Consider the following 14,024-nt stretch of genomic DNA (forward strand, 5'->3'; position numbering starts at 1 on the left):
TTTTTAGCTTACCACAATTTATAGAGAATTATTCTAAAGATGTCGAAAAACTAAACGAAATGAAAAAACAAAAAAAGTTGAATGCAGCGTCTAAAATAATTAAAAAAAAGAACAAACTAACACCAGCCAAAGTACAGTTTGCTAAGCAGAGGTCAAACATCTCGATGAACCGAGTAATTAAAGGAGCTAGCTTAGATTACAAAAAATTAAATACACAAACATTAAAAAATAAAAAAGCGGTTAATTCTATTTTAAAAAAGAAAACAATAAATAAAAGCATAGATAAGAAGAAAAAAATTGTGGAACTAAAGAATAAAAATTTACCATTAGGTAAACAAAAAACAAAAAAATATCTTATTGCCTCAAAAAAAAAAGAGGATGTAATAAATAAACAAAAGGGGGATGGAAAAAATGACAAAAAAAAAAAAGAAGAAAAAACAAAAAAGAACGGAAAAATAAATAAAAACGAAAAGGAAAAAAAAGAAGAAAAAGGAAAAAATAAACTGAAAAAGGAAAATAAAAATGGAGATAAAGGTGGAAAAAGTGAAAAAAATAAAAATGATGATAAAAGAGAAAAAGCTAAAAACGATAAAGTAGTTATAAAAAAAATTGGAAAAAATGAAAAGGATAAAATTGATGAAAAGACAGATAAGAACAAAAAAGAAAATGAAAAAAAAAAAGAAAAAAGTAAAGAGAAGGAAAAAAATGATGAAAAGAGTAAAAAAGATAAGTTAAAAAAAGAGGACAAAAAGGACGAAAAGGAGGAGGATAAGGATAAAAATAAAGACAAAAAGGATAAGCCAAAAAAAGATGAAAAGAAGGACGATAAGGATAAAAAGGAAAAGAAGGATAATAAGAAGGACAAGAAGGAGGATAAAAAGGACGATAAAAAGGACGATAAGAAGATTGACAAACGGGACGATAAGAAGGTTGATAAACGGGATGACAAAAAGGATGACAAAGGGGATGACAAGAAGGTTAAAAAGAATATTTTAAAAACTCAAAAAACTAAAAAGTAAAGTGTCAAATGATACCCTCACTCAGTCAAATCTAAGTCAAATGTCGACATTGTAAAAGAATTTATCTTTCTCTATATAACTTTAATACTAACTTAAAAAGCTTCAAACATATATTGGACTTCTTTAGCATGAGCAAACGTACATCTGAATATATGTATATACGTACACGTATACATACTATTTTATAACAACGAAAAGGTAAGCATTGACCGAAGTGATACATGATAACCAATTTAATCGTAGCGAGAACAGAACAAAAAAAGGTGCGTTACAGAATGTGCACACAGATGAAACCGGTAAAATGAATAGCTACAAAATAATCACTTATAAATATGCGGCTGCAAAATGATACATTGAAAAATAGCATTTTACTAAACAGTGTTTCTGGAAAAAAAAAAAAAAAAAAAAAAAAATTATATATATATATATATATATATTCGTATTCGTCCCTTTTAACCCTTTTTAAATTAAAATTTACACGTTATACAATTTTGCTATTTTTTTTTTTTTTTTTTTTTTTCCCGCTTTCTTATGACTTATCCGAAATTTTACGCCTTAATACATTTTTCCAATATCGAAGAGAAGTTGTTTTTCAAAATTTAATATACATGTGAAAAGTTCTGTATATATATATATATATATATATATAAGTATACACACGTGAAAAATATACATAAAAAGGTAAACATGAATAATATGTATGCATGTATGTAGAGTATAATAACATATACCAACACAAATGCAGTAATACCATTTAAAAAAAAAAAAAAAAAAAAGAATTGCACGAGCAGAAGGTTTACGAAATATGCGCGTGGAGAAATGATGTTGAACATTCTTATTTAATAGTAAAAAAAAATAAAAAAAAAAAGTCCAACCAAAAAGGAAATATTGAAAAAGGAATAGTGAAAATGAACTATTAAAAGTTATGTACTAAAGATTAAGTACTAAAAAATACATATTTAAAACGTATTAACAATTTCGTACTAAAAACGTACTAACAATTTCGTATTAAAAACTTATTAACAATTTCGTATTAAAAACTTATTAACAATTTCGTATTAAAAACTTATTAACAATTTCGTATTAAAAACTTATTAACAATTTCGTATAAAAGACTTATTAACAATTTCGTATAAAAGACTTATTAACATTCACTTACCATATATTTTGTAATAAAAATTTAAATAATGTATGATCAAAAAAATCATAGACGGGGATGCGGTGAGGGACAAATAAAAAAAGCTTGTTGCCTCAAGAGCACTTTTACAGCCATTTTGAAGAGAAAAATTAAGGAATTTCTTATCTTCACTTGTACTTGTATATTTAAAAATGTAATATAGTATATGTACCATATGTTATGTATGCTACGCGTGTAATATATGCATGGGCATACAAAGGAAAATGCACTTACAAGCGGAATGATAAATACGCAGTTTTAAAACAAAAATAAAATTTTCTCATATATATATAATTATCAACTTCTCTATCCGCTTAATTGTTTAATTTGTGCTTTCCTTTTTTTATAAACCCATCTCAATTTTAAAAGTACATAATGAATAAATCGAATGTTGAAAAGGTAGGAGCGAATAATTTTCTTTTTTAAAATGGGATGTATAGACATATTTAAAATTTTAATAACCATAAGATATGTTATGTCTACTTTTCTCTTTACTTTTGAGTACATCTTTATAACACACATGCAAAGGGAAATTATGTGCCCTATTTTGAATTCAAAAAGGAGCCCATAGGTTGTTATCAGTCCTCCACTCAATCTTCTAGCCTTTTTATCAGTGGTTGTGGCATTGCTGAGTTGTCTGTCCTTACCATTTTCCTTATCGTAGTTGTTTCCCCTTCTCGCAGGAAAGACCTGCCCCGTCCTTGCATTTATATGGTTGAATAGGAAATATACCTCTTCTAACTCTCGTAGGAATAGAGCTTTCATTCGTTCTATGTTTTGATAACGTAAATAGAAAGACCAAAACATAAAGGACAGAAAAAATTTGTGCAAAATATAAATGTAGTTGTAAAGATCTTCATCTAAATTGTTGGTAATATATACAGGTTGATCAAAATAGTAGAAGGTAGCATTTTTAAAAGTCAAGTGATTAGGTTTCTTCGGTAAAGGAATAAAAAAGCAGAGTACCTTATTATTATTAAGATTCATATTGTTTTTAAATAAATTATAAAATAATTTATAGTCAATCAAATCTTTTTTAAACTGATATGTCTGTTCATCTATTTCAATGAGTATGCAATTCTTTGTATCAACGAATTTGCTACTACCAAATTTTTTTTCTAAGCTTTTTGTACACATACTTTTATTCAAGGTCTTTGTTGAAACATAGCTGATTTCATGTATTTTTTTTATAATATTTAATATATAATTATTGTAAGTGCTATTCATATTATTACAGTATTTTAATAATTTATTTTCATAGTACAATTCATGCATTTTTTTTAAAAGAGCATATTTTTTATTTTGATGGATTAAAGAAATTATCAAGAAATAGTAGTCTAAAAATTCGCTTCTTCTATTTATATCCTTAATATTTCTTTTAATATAGTTAACTCCTTTTTCTAATTCTTTGGCTTTATCTTTATCGCCCATTGACGTATTCTTATAATTTAAAAAAGAATTGTGTGGACTGTTTGTTGTTATAATGTTTAGTGGGCTATAGTAATTACTACAGCTTTTGAAAAAGAAACTATTTACTCTAGTAAAATTTCTCAGAAGAGATATGTTTGATATGGATGCTTTAGAATTTAAAGGGAATAGTAAATTTAATTTCTTAGGCTTCTTTTTATCACTACTTATGGTCGTTATGTCTTTAGCTTCTGCTTCGATTTCTTTTAATACGACTTCGTGCTCCTCCCTATAGGCACTCAGACTGAGCGGGAAAAAATGGTTTCCGCATTTTTCGAAAAAAAGAAAAAAAAAAGAAAAAAAAAAAAAAAAAAAAAAAAAAAAAAAAAAAAAAAGAAAAAAAAATTTTACACAAGCTTCACACACACACACACACACACTTATTTTGTCTTTCCTACTTCCTATTTATGAATCTCCATATGTTTTTGAAGGAGTTAACCGAATACTGCATGCTGAAATCTTTTCTATTTAATTCCTTCCATCTCACATGGCCTACAACACGAAAACGTCATTTGAAGTTTGTATCAGTGTGGTGTAGGGGGCAAGAAAATTTTTCGCCATTTCAACGTTTCGTTTTGCCATATTTTGTTAAACTTCTTTTTATTACATTCTATTTTTTTATTTTTTTTCTATTTACGCATGTGTATAACCATACATCAGTTTGTCCATGTAGCATTTCCTTATGAGCTTTACAATGTCCTCCTTAGATAAGGACCTACAAAATAAGGAAACCAAATGGTGGTAAACGGAAACATTGGAAAAATTACGAATAAATTAAAAAAATTTTTGAATAATTTAAAATTTTTGATATTACTCTAATAGGTTTTTACTTGTCTTCTTCAAGCTGTTCATATTCGCGTAAATCTAACATATGCACACACACATACACACGCACATAAAAAAAAAAAAAAAAAAAAAAAAAAAAAAAAAAAAGAGTAATACTGATATATAAAGCCTTAATCATATTAACTGTCCTCTATATAAATTGACATTTGTAAATATAATTTTATCTACTACTAATGGGAGGACCAACACCAACTTAAGTCTTCTTTTTTTTTTTTTTTTTTTTTTTTTTTTTTTTGTTATCGTTCTTTTACTCAAAGAGTTATAACTTTATAACTTTAAATTCTTGACACTACATGAAGTTTTAGTTTTTCGACCTTCCATAATTTGTTTAGCAAACAAGATTACAAGCTTACATGTTTACATGCTTACATGTTTACATGCTTACATGCTTACATGTTTATATGCTTACATGTTTACATGCTTACATGTTTTCATGCTTACATATTTACATGCTTACGCTTGTATGCACACTTACGTAAAGGCTAATATATATGCTTATGCTTACGTTTATACTTTGTTACGTTTCGCTGTTTTTGTTTGTTTTCTTTTTTTTCGAAGGTGTTAAGAAAAAGGGAAAATATTGTCAAGTAGACGCAACTAGCTATATCTGCTCAAACATACGTATCCACTTGTTTGTATTTCTAATTAGTTATTTGTTTTATTATTTTCCATGAACACTTATACCTCCATTTCGTATTGTTATAAAATGGTATTAATATATATTAGACAATAAAATTTATAACACTATTTTTCTCTTTGCTTGTTTTTATAAATTTTCATAAGCTCCTTTTATAATATTTTTTAACATAACAATGTTTTTTTCTTTTTTTTTTTTTCTTACATTATATTACATTTTGACACGTACTCTTCGTTGGATTGTTGAACTATAATTAGGCACTTCAACAAATGGGGAAAAAAAAAAAAAAAAAAAAAAAAGACAATAATAAATTACCTTCTTACTTTGAAAAGTGCATTTAAAAATTTGAGTGTGTGGTCATAAAACATTAACTAAATTGTAAGTACAAAATTAATAATGTTCTTTTTACTTATATTTTTATTTATATTTTTATTTATATTTTTATTTTTACTTACATTTATGTTTATGTTTATGTTCATCGTTTGACATGTTATACATGTTATGAAGCTCTCTTCACCTTTGGGAAAAAATAGAAAGAGGGATCACTTTACGCATTCTGTATGTATCTACAGGAGTGTATACATACATGAATATTATGCACATATGTATGGGCTTATAAATGTAGGTCGCCATGAATGTGAAACATAAGATTTCTGTGAGTTCATACTGAAAAAAAAAAAAAAAAAAAAGAGGTGCGTATTTTTCGTAATACGTAAAAGTAATAAGATTTTAATTCCAAAAAAAAAAAAAAAAAAAAAAAGAAAGCAAAAGAAGGAAAAGGGAAGTATAAATAAAGAAGAAATATAGCAGAGATTATGTAGAAATAAAGTAGATGTAATGAAGAAGTAAAGCAATTATAATGCAGAAATAATGCAGAAATAATGCAGAAATAATGCAGAAATAAAGCAGATATAATGCAAATATAACAAAAAACTTTTTCCATTTTATTTAATAGAATGGTAAAAAAAATTTTTATGATACATGCACAATTACACTTAAACAAAGAGAAAAAAAAAACTAGCTAAAAAATTAATTTACCAGGGCATTTGAAAAGGACAATATGATCCATAAATAATTTTTCGAATTAAGTAAAAGTAATTAAGCATATTAGTAAAAAATAGAAAAATAAAAAAGTGTTTACTTTAAATAAATATTCTTACCATGTAGACAATTGTTTTATGGGAAAAAATCCAGTAGCAAGAGAATGAATATGCCCCTATATATATATATATATATGTATGTATGTATATATATATATATATATACCCATACGCACATATAACAGTATTCAACAGTGATATATTTTTAATTTTTGTTAAAATTAGCAACATACATTGGGTCTATACATGAAAAATAATCATAATATATTCTACTTTATAATAGCATAAATTTTTATAAAATTATTACTAACAAGTGTAGCTTAGACAAATAACCATTTATGTTTTTGAAAAATAAATTAAAAAATTCAGTGTTAAAAATAGTTGAACAAACGCACAAACGTGTACAAATGTGCAAATGTACAAATGTACAAATGTACAAATGTGCAAATGTACAAATGTACAAATGTACAAATGTACAAATGTACAAATGTGTAAATGTACAAATGTGTAAATGTAAAAACGTACGAATGTACAAAATGTCTAATTGTGCGAATGTACAAAATGTCTAAACGTGCGAATGTACAAATGTGTAAATGGGCAAATGTAGAAAAACAAAAAAAATTATTAACAGTTCAGAAAAAAAAAAAACTAAAAAAAAATAAAGTAGAAATATACAAACATATTTACATATATTTTTTTATGAAAATTTTATGTAACGTTTAAACAATATATTGTACATTAAAGGGATTACATGAAATTGAAAAATAGTCTTAACTAATTCGTGTAAAAGAAACATTTGCTTACATATTCTTCCATTTTGATTTACTCATTTATTTATGCATTTATTTAAGTGCTTATTTATTTATCTATCTATTTTTTTATTTTATTTTATTTTTTTTTATTTGCTTAAATTTTTATATCTGTTTAAAAAAACTGGTGTACTGTGTAAGTAATTTCAGTGGACAATCTCTTTTTTTTAATAGACGGGTATAACATGCCATATATCATGGTTTACTAAATGTGTAAGACGCGCATACAAGTATTTATACGTACAAATTTACTCTTGTATTTTATATCAAATAGTAGTTTTCCCTTATTTCAATTTGCTTCTCTTAAATTTTGTATGCCTTCAATGGTTTACCTATATTTTTAAATTTTTTAAATTATTCTGACCATACTTTTTAATTTTACAAGTACACACATTTGTGCGAACATAAATGCAGCTCTTCTGATTTATCCCTCGGAATTTGCTATTAATTCAAGGGAAAGAAAAAAAAAAGAAAAAAAAAAAAAAAATAGTACCGAATAGTAGCAAGTAATACCGCCTAGAACCAAAATAACAACAAATCGACAAGCTGAACAAAATGGTAGTTAAGGCTGCGAAGAGGAAGAAAGCCAAGATAAGGGCATACGACATCGACGAATCGAAAAAAATATTTCTGTATGCTTATGAACATCAATTGAAAAATGAAAAGATTAATTGGAAAAAAGCCGAGGAGTTAAGAATAACTACACATAGTGCAGGGTCGATGAGAAGCCATTATTTAAATTCAATAAAACATGAAATATCGTTATATTTAGAAATGTACTCAGAAGAAGTAGCTAAATTGTTCGCTAAAGTTAAAAAATGGAAAAAAGAAGAAAAAAAAAAAAAATTATTAACTGTTCAGGATAATTTCGTTAAACAAAGGTCTAACATTTCCTTAGATAGAATAACCAAATGTAAAAGCAAAAATTATAACAAATTTAATTCTCTAATAATTAGTAAAGCTTTTTCTTTCAAATGTGGACGTACCGTTAGTAACAAACAAAATAATTCTCTTAATCGAAGAAACATAGCAAATGAAAAAAGAAAACAAAAAAATGAGAGTCGTATTGTAACTAATGAAACAAACATAAATAAGAATTCACTAAAAAAGGGCAAATTTAAGCAAGTAAAAATAATTAATAAAGATGTTATTGCAACAAAAAATAAAAAAATAAATAAAAAGAAAAAGAAAAAATCATTAAAAAGTAATAAAATAATTACAAGTACTTTAGAAAGAACAAATAAAATTATGAATAATTTATTTAATACAGACACGAATGAAAAGGTAAACAAGACAACTACATATGAAAAACTAGATAAGAAGAAACACCAGAAAGAAGGGGAAAAACTAGTGAGAGCATATGAAAGAATTGAAAAAAATGTAAATGAAAAACTAAGCAAAGAACCAGTAGAAGGGGCTAATGAAAATAAAAAAAGTAAAAATAAAGTAAAAGAAGAAAAGTCAGTTCAGATAAAACTCGAACAAATGTGCTCTAACGAAAATGTAAGTAACCACATGAGCGAAACGGATGATACGAACGAGACAAACGAGACGAACGAATCTGACGAAACGTATGAATTAAATAAATTAAAAATGCTACATAATAAAAACATTTCGAAAAATGAGAATTTGGAAGAATTACAATTCTACGAATCAAGATCAGCAAGAAGGAATAGTGAAAAAAGTGTGTCCTCCAAAAACAAAACAAAAAACAAATTTTACTCCAACACCTATAACTCTAAAGAACTGAATAATATAAACAAGTCCTATGACTCTAATTTATTAATTAATAAAAGAAAAGAAAATAAAAGAAGCTCAATATCTTCCATTTTTGGCTATATTTATAAAAAAATATTCAATTAATTTGTATACGCATATTCTCCCTTTAAAAGGAGCAAGAATAGTTAATTAAAAAAAAAAAAAAAAGAGAAAAAAAAAAGAGAAAAGAGAAGAAAAGAACAGGAAAAAGGTAAAACACATGTGGTAAATAATACAGAGGAAGATGAAGCAGCTAACATATACGTTCATATATTTCTTTTTGAAGAACAGATGACAAAGCTGAAGAAGAATAATTCGCACTGAAATTACAAGTCGCAACTTTTAAAGTAAAGAATGTGTGTACACATCTACGTGTATATATATGTATGTATATATTATGTATATGTTTGTATATATTATGCATATGTATGTGTATATTATATATATGTATGTATACATATGTATATGTATACGTGTGAATGTACATACGTGCCGCAATTGCAAAGCTGCTTGTGCGAACCTGGTGTTACTACAATTTCTCAGTTCGCATTGGACTTTGAATATTTTGAGCTTTTTTTTTTTCTTTTTCTTTTTTTTTTTCCCCCCTATATTATGCTTTAATTTTTATGTTTTTTTCTTTTTTCAATTTATTAATACATTTGTATTTGTTTTTTTATTAAAATTTAACATACCTATTCTTAATGAAACATCATAAATAATACGAAAAAGAACGTCTTTTATTTTTGTCTTTAAATGAATCATTTTTCCTTGGCTAATCTTTTGTACCTAAATGTGGTGTATATATGATGTTCCTTTCCCCCATCCAACAAGTAAATACATGTACACAATATATTAGCATATGCACACATATATATTAACGTACGTATGTATATATATAATTTTTTTTTTTTTTTTTTTCGTTGTAATATTTAAATTTTATTTTAACAAAAAATTGGGTAGGTCAAAATGTGTTAAATATAAAAAAAAAAAAAAAAAGAAAGAAAAGAAAAAATAGGGATGTGGAAATGTATAAAATGAATAGATAAGGTAGAAATACAATTATAAAAAAAAAAAAAAAATTTCGAAGATATTAAAGCAAATACAATGAGCTGTGTTTGATGATTAATAAATAGGTAATGAATTGTAGGAAAAAATGTAACATCACATTTTATTAAATATCCTTCTTCTAATAAAAAAGAAAAAAGATGAACATTAATAAGATATAAAAATGAGGTGTTCTATATATATACATACATATGGGTATACGTATATATGTATGGGCATATCGATGTATACATATAGATATACATATATAGATATAAGTATTTAAAAAAAAAATATATATTTGATGAGCTAGGCGGTAGCATTCAACACGGATAAAATGTAATGTATACAATCGTGTACCTGAATTTTTCTATTTTTTTTTTTTTTTTTTTTTTTTCTCAATATTCTTAACCTTCCTATTTCTTTTTTTTATTTTGTTTTTTTGTTTTTTTGTTTTTTTGTTTTTTTATTTTTGTTTTTTTGTTTTTTTATTTTTGTTTTTTTGTTTTTTTATTTTTGTTTTATTTTGTTTTATTTTTGTTTTATTTTGTTTTATTTTTTTTTTATTTATTTCTTTATTTTTTCTAAATCTAATTTTATTTTTAAAAAATCTTCATGTTTTAACACAAACAAAGTATTGTTCTATACTAAAAAAATGGAACAAATGGAAGATGAAGAATGATGAATGAAGAGTTTTCCTTTTTTTTTATTTTTTTTAATTCCAAAATAAAAGGTGCAAAAAAGGGTTTTATACTTTATCATCGTGAAACATCCACTTCATAAGTTTAGGAGAAACTTTTGGTCCAGCAGAACAGTAAAGCATATCATCAATTGGTTTTCTTTTCTTTGTACAACTAGATAACATAGATATTATGGAAAGACATATAGAATTAACGGACAGAACTGGGGACCAATGGTCATATAAAATGGATAGACATATATGACCATTACTGTAAATGTGCGGATGAATTGGGGGCTCTCCAATAAATACAACTTCGGGACTTTCTACAGTTCGAAAAAAAAATGCATTAACAAGTCGAGTTGTATACATGTATTTACTGTTTATGTATATTGGTAAACACATATACCTATGGAATACTTAAAAATATGTGTAAGAATGTACATATATATGTAAATATATGTATGCAAAATATCAGGATATTATCTGATCTCTATTTTTTTTTTCTCTCATTAATGATATACCTATAGGATATTTTTCTGTAAACTTAAACTGCATTTTGAATGTTTCATTTGAATATAAAGTGTTTTCCGCACCTTTTATTTGAATTATCCATTTATCTGCATATTCTTGTATTAGTTTAATTGTATTTTCATTTTCATTTAACAATTCAATTCTTTCCTTTTCTAATCTTCTTTTTGAGAGACCTCCCAGTTTTAGACCATTCGAATTATCTTTTTCCATTTCGTCGTTTTTATTCAGTTCTGAAATATTATTAATATTCAAAGAATTTTTTAAATCACTGAAGGATTTTGATTCACTTGGTTCAAAAATTGACTCTGAGCTGTTGTATATTGTGTATACATTATCTTCCATGTAGTTTTGTAATTCGTTAAGATTTCTGAACGCGCAAGGATATAAAAAAAAAAAAAATAATAATAAAAAATATACATATATGTACATATATATAAATATATGTATATATTAATATGCACAAATTTGCATCTCCCAATACACACAAATTCATGTATATAAACATGAATTTTATTCAAAGAAAAAAATAAAAATATCCAATAGTTATCATCATATTTTAATGGTATACCTTGCCAATGTGTCGTCTTTTGAAACGGGGAAAAACCATTTTTCCTCATGCTTTAAAAACGAATATAAGTATATATATATATATTTATGACTTGTTAATGTAATTTGGTCCAAAAAAAAAAAAAAAATTAACATATCAAAAAAGCTATTTTTTTTTTTTTTTTTTTTTTTTTTTTTTTCCCCTACTTCTTCAAAACCAAGAGCCCTTAAAATGTCATCCGATCCATTAAAATGTAGTAGCTACAAGAACGAAATGAAACAAGAGTACATATGCAAAAAATATTACACAATTACATGTGAGCAAGTTTGAGCAATTATTCAAATATGCGTAAAAAGAAAATAAAAAATAAATGAAAAATAAACAAAAAATAAATGAAAAATAAACAAAAAATAAATGAAAAATAAACAAAAAATAAATGAAAAATAAACAAAAAATTAATAAAATATAAAAGAAAAAATTAATATAAAATATAAGAAAAAATTAATAAAAAATTTAAGAAAAAATTAATAAAAAATTTAAGAAAAAATTAATAAAAAATGACTAAAAAAAAAATAATATATAAATAAAAAAAAAATTAAAAAAAATACACGTGGGAAAGGCGAACAGGTTTGTAAATGTAAATATTTTTCTACCCCTCTTACCTTATTTATAAAAGTTTTATTGTCTTTTTTTAAAGATCTAAATTTTGCTCTGGAAGGATTTTCTATTATTCTAATAAAACAGAAAAAAAAAAAAAAAAAAAAAATGTTAACATACATGCTTGGATGTATATACACACACATTGTATTAACATGCACAAATATATGTATATACATAAACAATGTGAATTATATGCCTCCAATATTTCGTATTATAACACAGTTTTATTACTTATATTTATAAGTAATTCGATTTTTACTTTTGAAGAATGTGAACTAATACGTTCATTATTTCCTTCTTTTGATCATTCTGAATATTAAAAAAGAAAAAAAAAAGATAAATTTTAATGGAAAAATACGTTTTGAAACAATCTACATCATATACCACCTTTACATAAATATACAGTTAAAATATTTTTTTTCCCTTAAGCAGTTGTATAAGTTGTAAACAAATATGTTTAATATTAACATATAAAAATATAACAAAGATACAGCGCATCAACGCATAATTCATAAGTGTGTGCAAACTGTAAACATTTACTGGGATGTGGATATACACATAAATATATACACATATAAATATACACATATAAATATACACATATAAATATACACATATATATATATACACATATATATATATACACATATATATATATACACATATATATATATATACACTGTACATATGGTTAAACTGTACGCAAGTAATACACAGTTTGGTAAAGTTATGTGGCATAAGCGTGCTGTGTATGTAATATGTATGAATCCATGTATGTATATACAAGCCTCTATACATTTTATTTTCTAATAATATAATTTCATTTTTTTTTGTTACATTCAAATTGGTGAAAACATTGGATATGGCTTCTTTTAATGTTATCATTTTTTTAATTTTCGTACACTGTAGAATTTAAGAATTTTTTCTTTTTGAAAGAAATTCTTTCTTATATTTTTATTTCAGTTAATTTTTTGAAACCTTTGGTATCATTATAAAAGTTAATATAATTCTTTATGTAAATATACTTAAATAAATACAAGTACGCTCATTGTTTTCTTTTTTCTTTTTTTCTTTTAATGATATACTATGCAAAAGAAAAGAGAGCAATGTAGTAATAACTACTTGTAAGAGTATTTTTGAAAAGATCAAAAAAAAAAAAGAAAAAGAAAGAAATAAAAAACATGAAAATTCAATTTTTTTAATTTTTTGTATATATATTATGTATGTATAAATGCATATATATATATATATATATATATATATATATATATAGGTACATATATGTATATATATGTGTATATTGTTATAATTAAGCTCTATAAAATTTCAACTTCATTCTTTTCTTTGTTATTTTTAAGTATTATTTTTTTATTTTTCATTTGTTTTAATTTTTATTGTACGGTTAAGTAAATTTTTTCTTTTATCTTTTCCTTTTTTTTTTTTTTCCAAATTTGTCAACTAAATCAAAAGAGAATTGAAAATTATCAAGTTAAAAAAATTAAAACATTGAGAAAATATAATGATGACGATGCTGTATAGTGTTGGACAGTATTCCAAATATAAAAAATGCAAAAAATTTTCTTTCATTAAACACTTAGCAGTAAATAAGTATTCATCTGAAAAAGTTTATTATACAAATATAGTATTAAGCATACATTATACAAAAATATATTTTATGAAAGAAGTAATAAGTATGTATAATTTTCAGTAAGCCCATTATTGTTAACGTGGGCGTATAATAATGTAT

General features: G+C 24.6%; 4 protein-coding genes across 4 annotated transcripts in view; 2 read left to right on the plus strand and 2 right to left on the minus strand.

Annotated features, from left to right (window-relative positions):
• The window catches only part of MKS88_005086 (uncharacterized protein), a gene marked incomplete at both ends in the record, with an annotated part of 2,245 nt that extends 1,226 nt beyond the window's left edge, over positions 1-1,019 (plus strand). The window contains one exon of the mRNA XM_067218315.1: positions 8-1,019. Within this exon, the coding sequence (XP_067071461.1) occupies positions 8-1,019 (1,012 nt within the window). The remainder of the gene's footprint in view (positions 1-7) is intronic.
• A 1,483-nt stretch (positions 1,020-2,502) lies between these two features.
• On the minus strand, positions 2,503-6,215 carry MKS88_005087 (uncharacterized protein; the record flags this gene model as incomplete). Its single annotated transcript, XM_067218317.1, has 6 exons — positions 2,503-3,907; positions 4,062-4,155; positions 4,314-4,378; positions 5,351-5,406; positions 5,602-5,663; positions 6,185-6,215. The coding sequence occupies 6 exons, from the start codon at positions 6,213-6,215 to the stop codon at positions 2,503-2,505; spliced, it is 1,713 nt and encodes a 570-aa protein (XP_067071462.1).
• Positions 6,216-7,610: 1,395 nt separating this feature from the next.
• On the plus strand, positions 7,611-8,918 carry MKS88_005088 (uncharacterized protein; the record flags this gene model as incomplete). The annotated part of the gene is made up of 1 exon (XM_067218318.1): positions 7,611-8,918. One exon carries the CDS (start codon positions 7,611-7,613, stop codon positions 8,916-8,918), a length of 1,308 nt encoding a protein of 435 aa, XP_067071463.1.
• Positions 8,919-10,605: 1,687 nt separating this feature from the next.
• On the minus strand, positions 10,606-13,162 carry MKS88_005089 (ubiquitin-conjugating enzyme E2; the record flags this gene model as incomplete). Its single annotated transcript, XM_067218319.1, has 7 exons — positions 10,606-10,862; positions 11,061-11,437; positions 11,639-11,688; positions 11,824-11,877; positions 12,280-12,349; positions 12,537-12,586; positions 13,115-13,162. 7 exons carry the CDS (start codon positions 13,160-13,162, stop codon positions 10,606-10,608), a joined length of 906 nt encoding a protein of 301 aa, XP_067071464.1.
• Positions 13,163-14,024: the final 862 nt, after the last annotated feature.

Source organism: Plasmodium brasilianum, chromosome 13 (assembly GCF_023973825.1).
Source record: "Plasmodium brasilianum strain Bolivian I chromosome 13, whole genome shotgun sequence".
In the NCBI taxonomy this organism is placed as follows: Eukaryota; Apicomplexa; class Aconoidasida; order Haemosporida; family Plasmodiidae; genus Plasmodium; species Plasmodium brasilianum.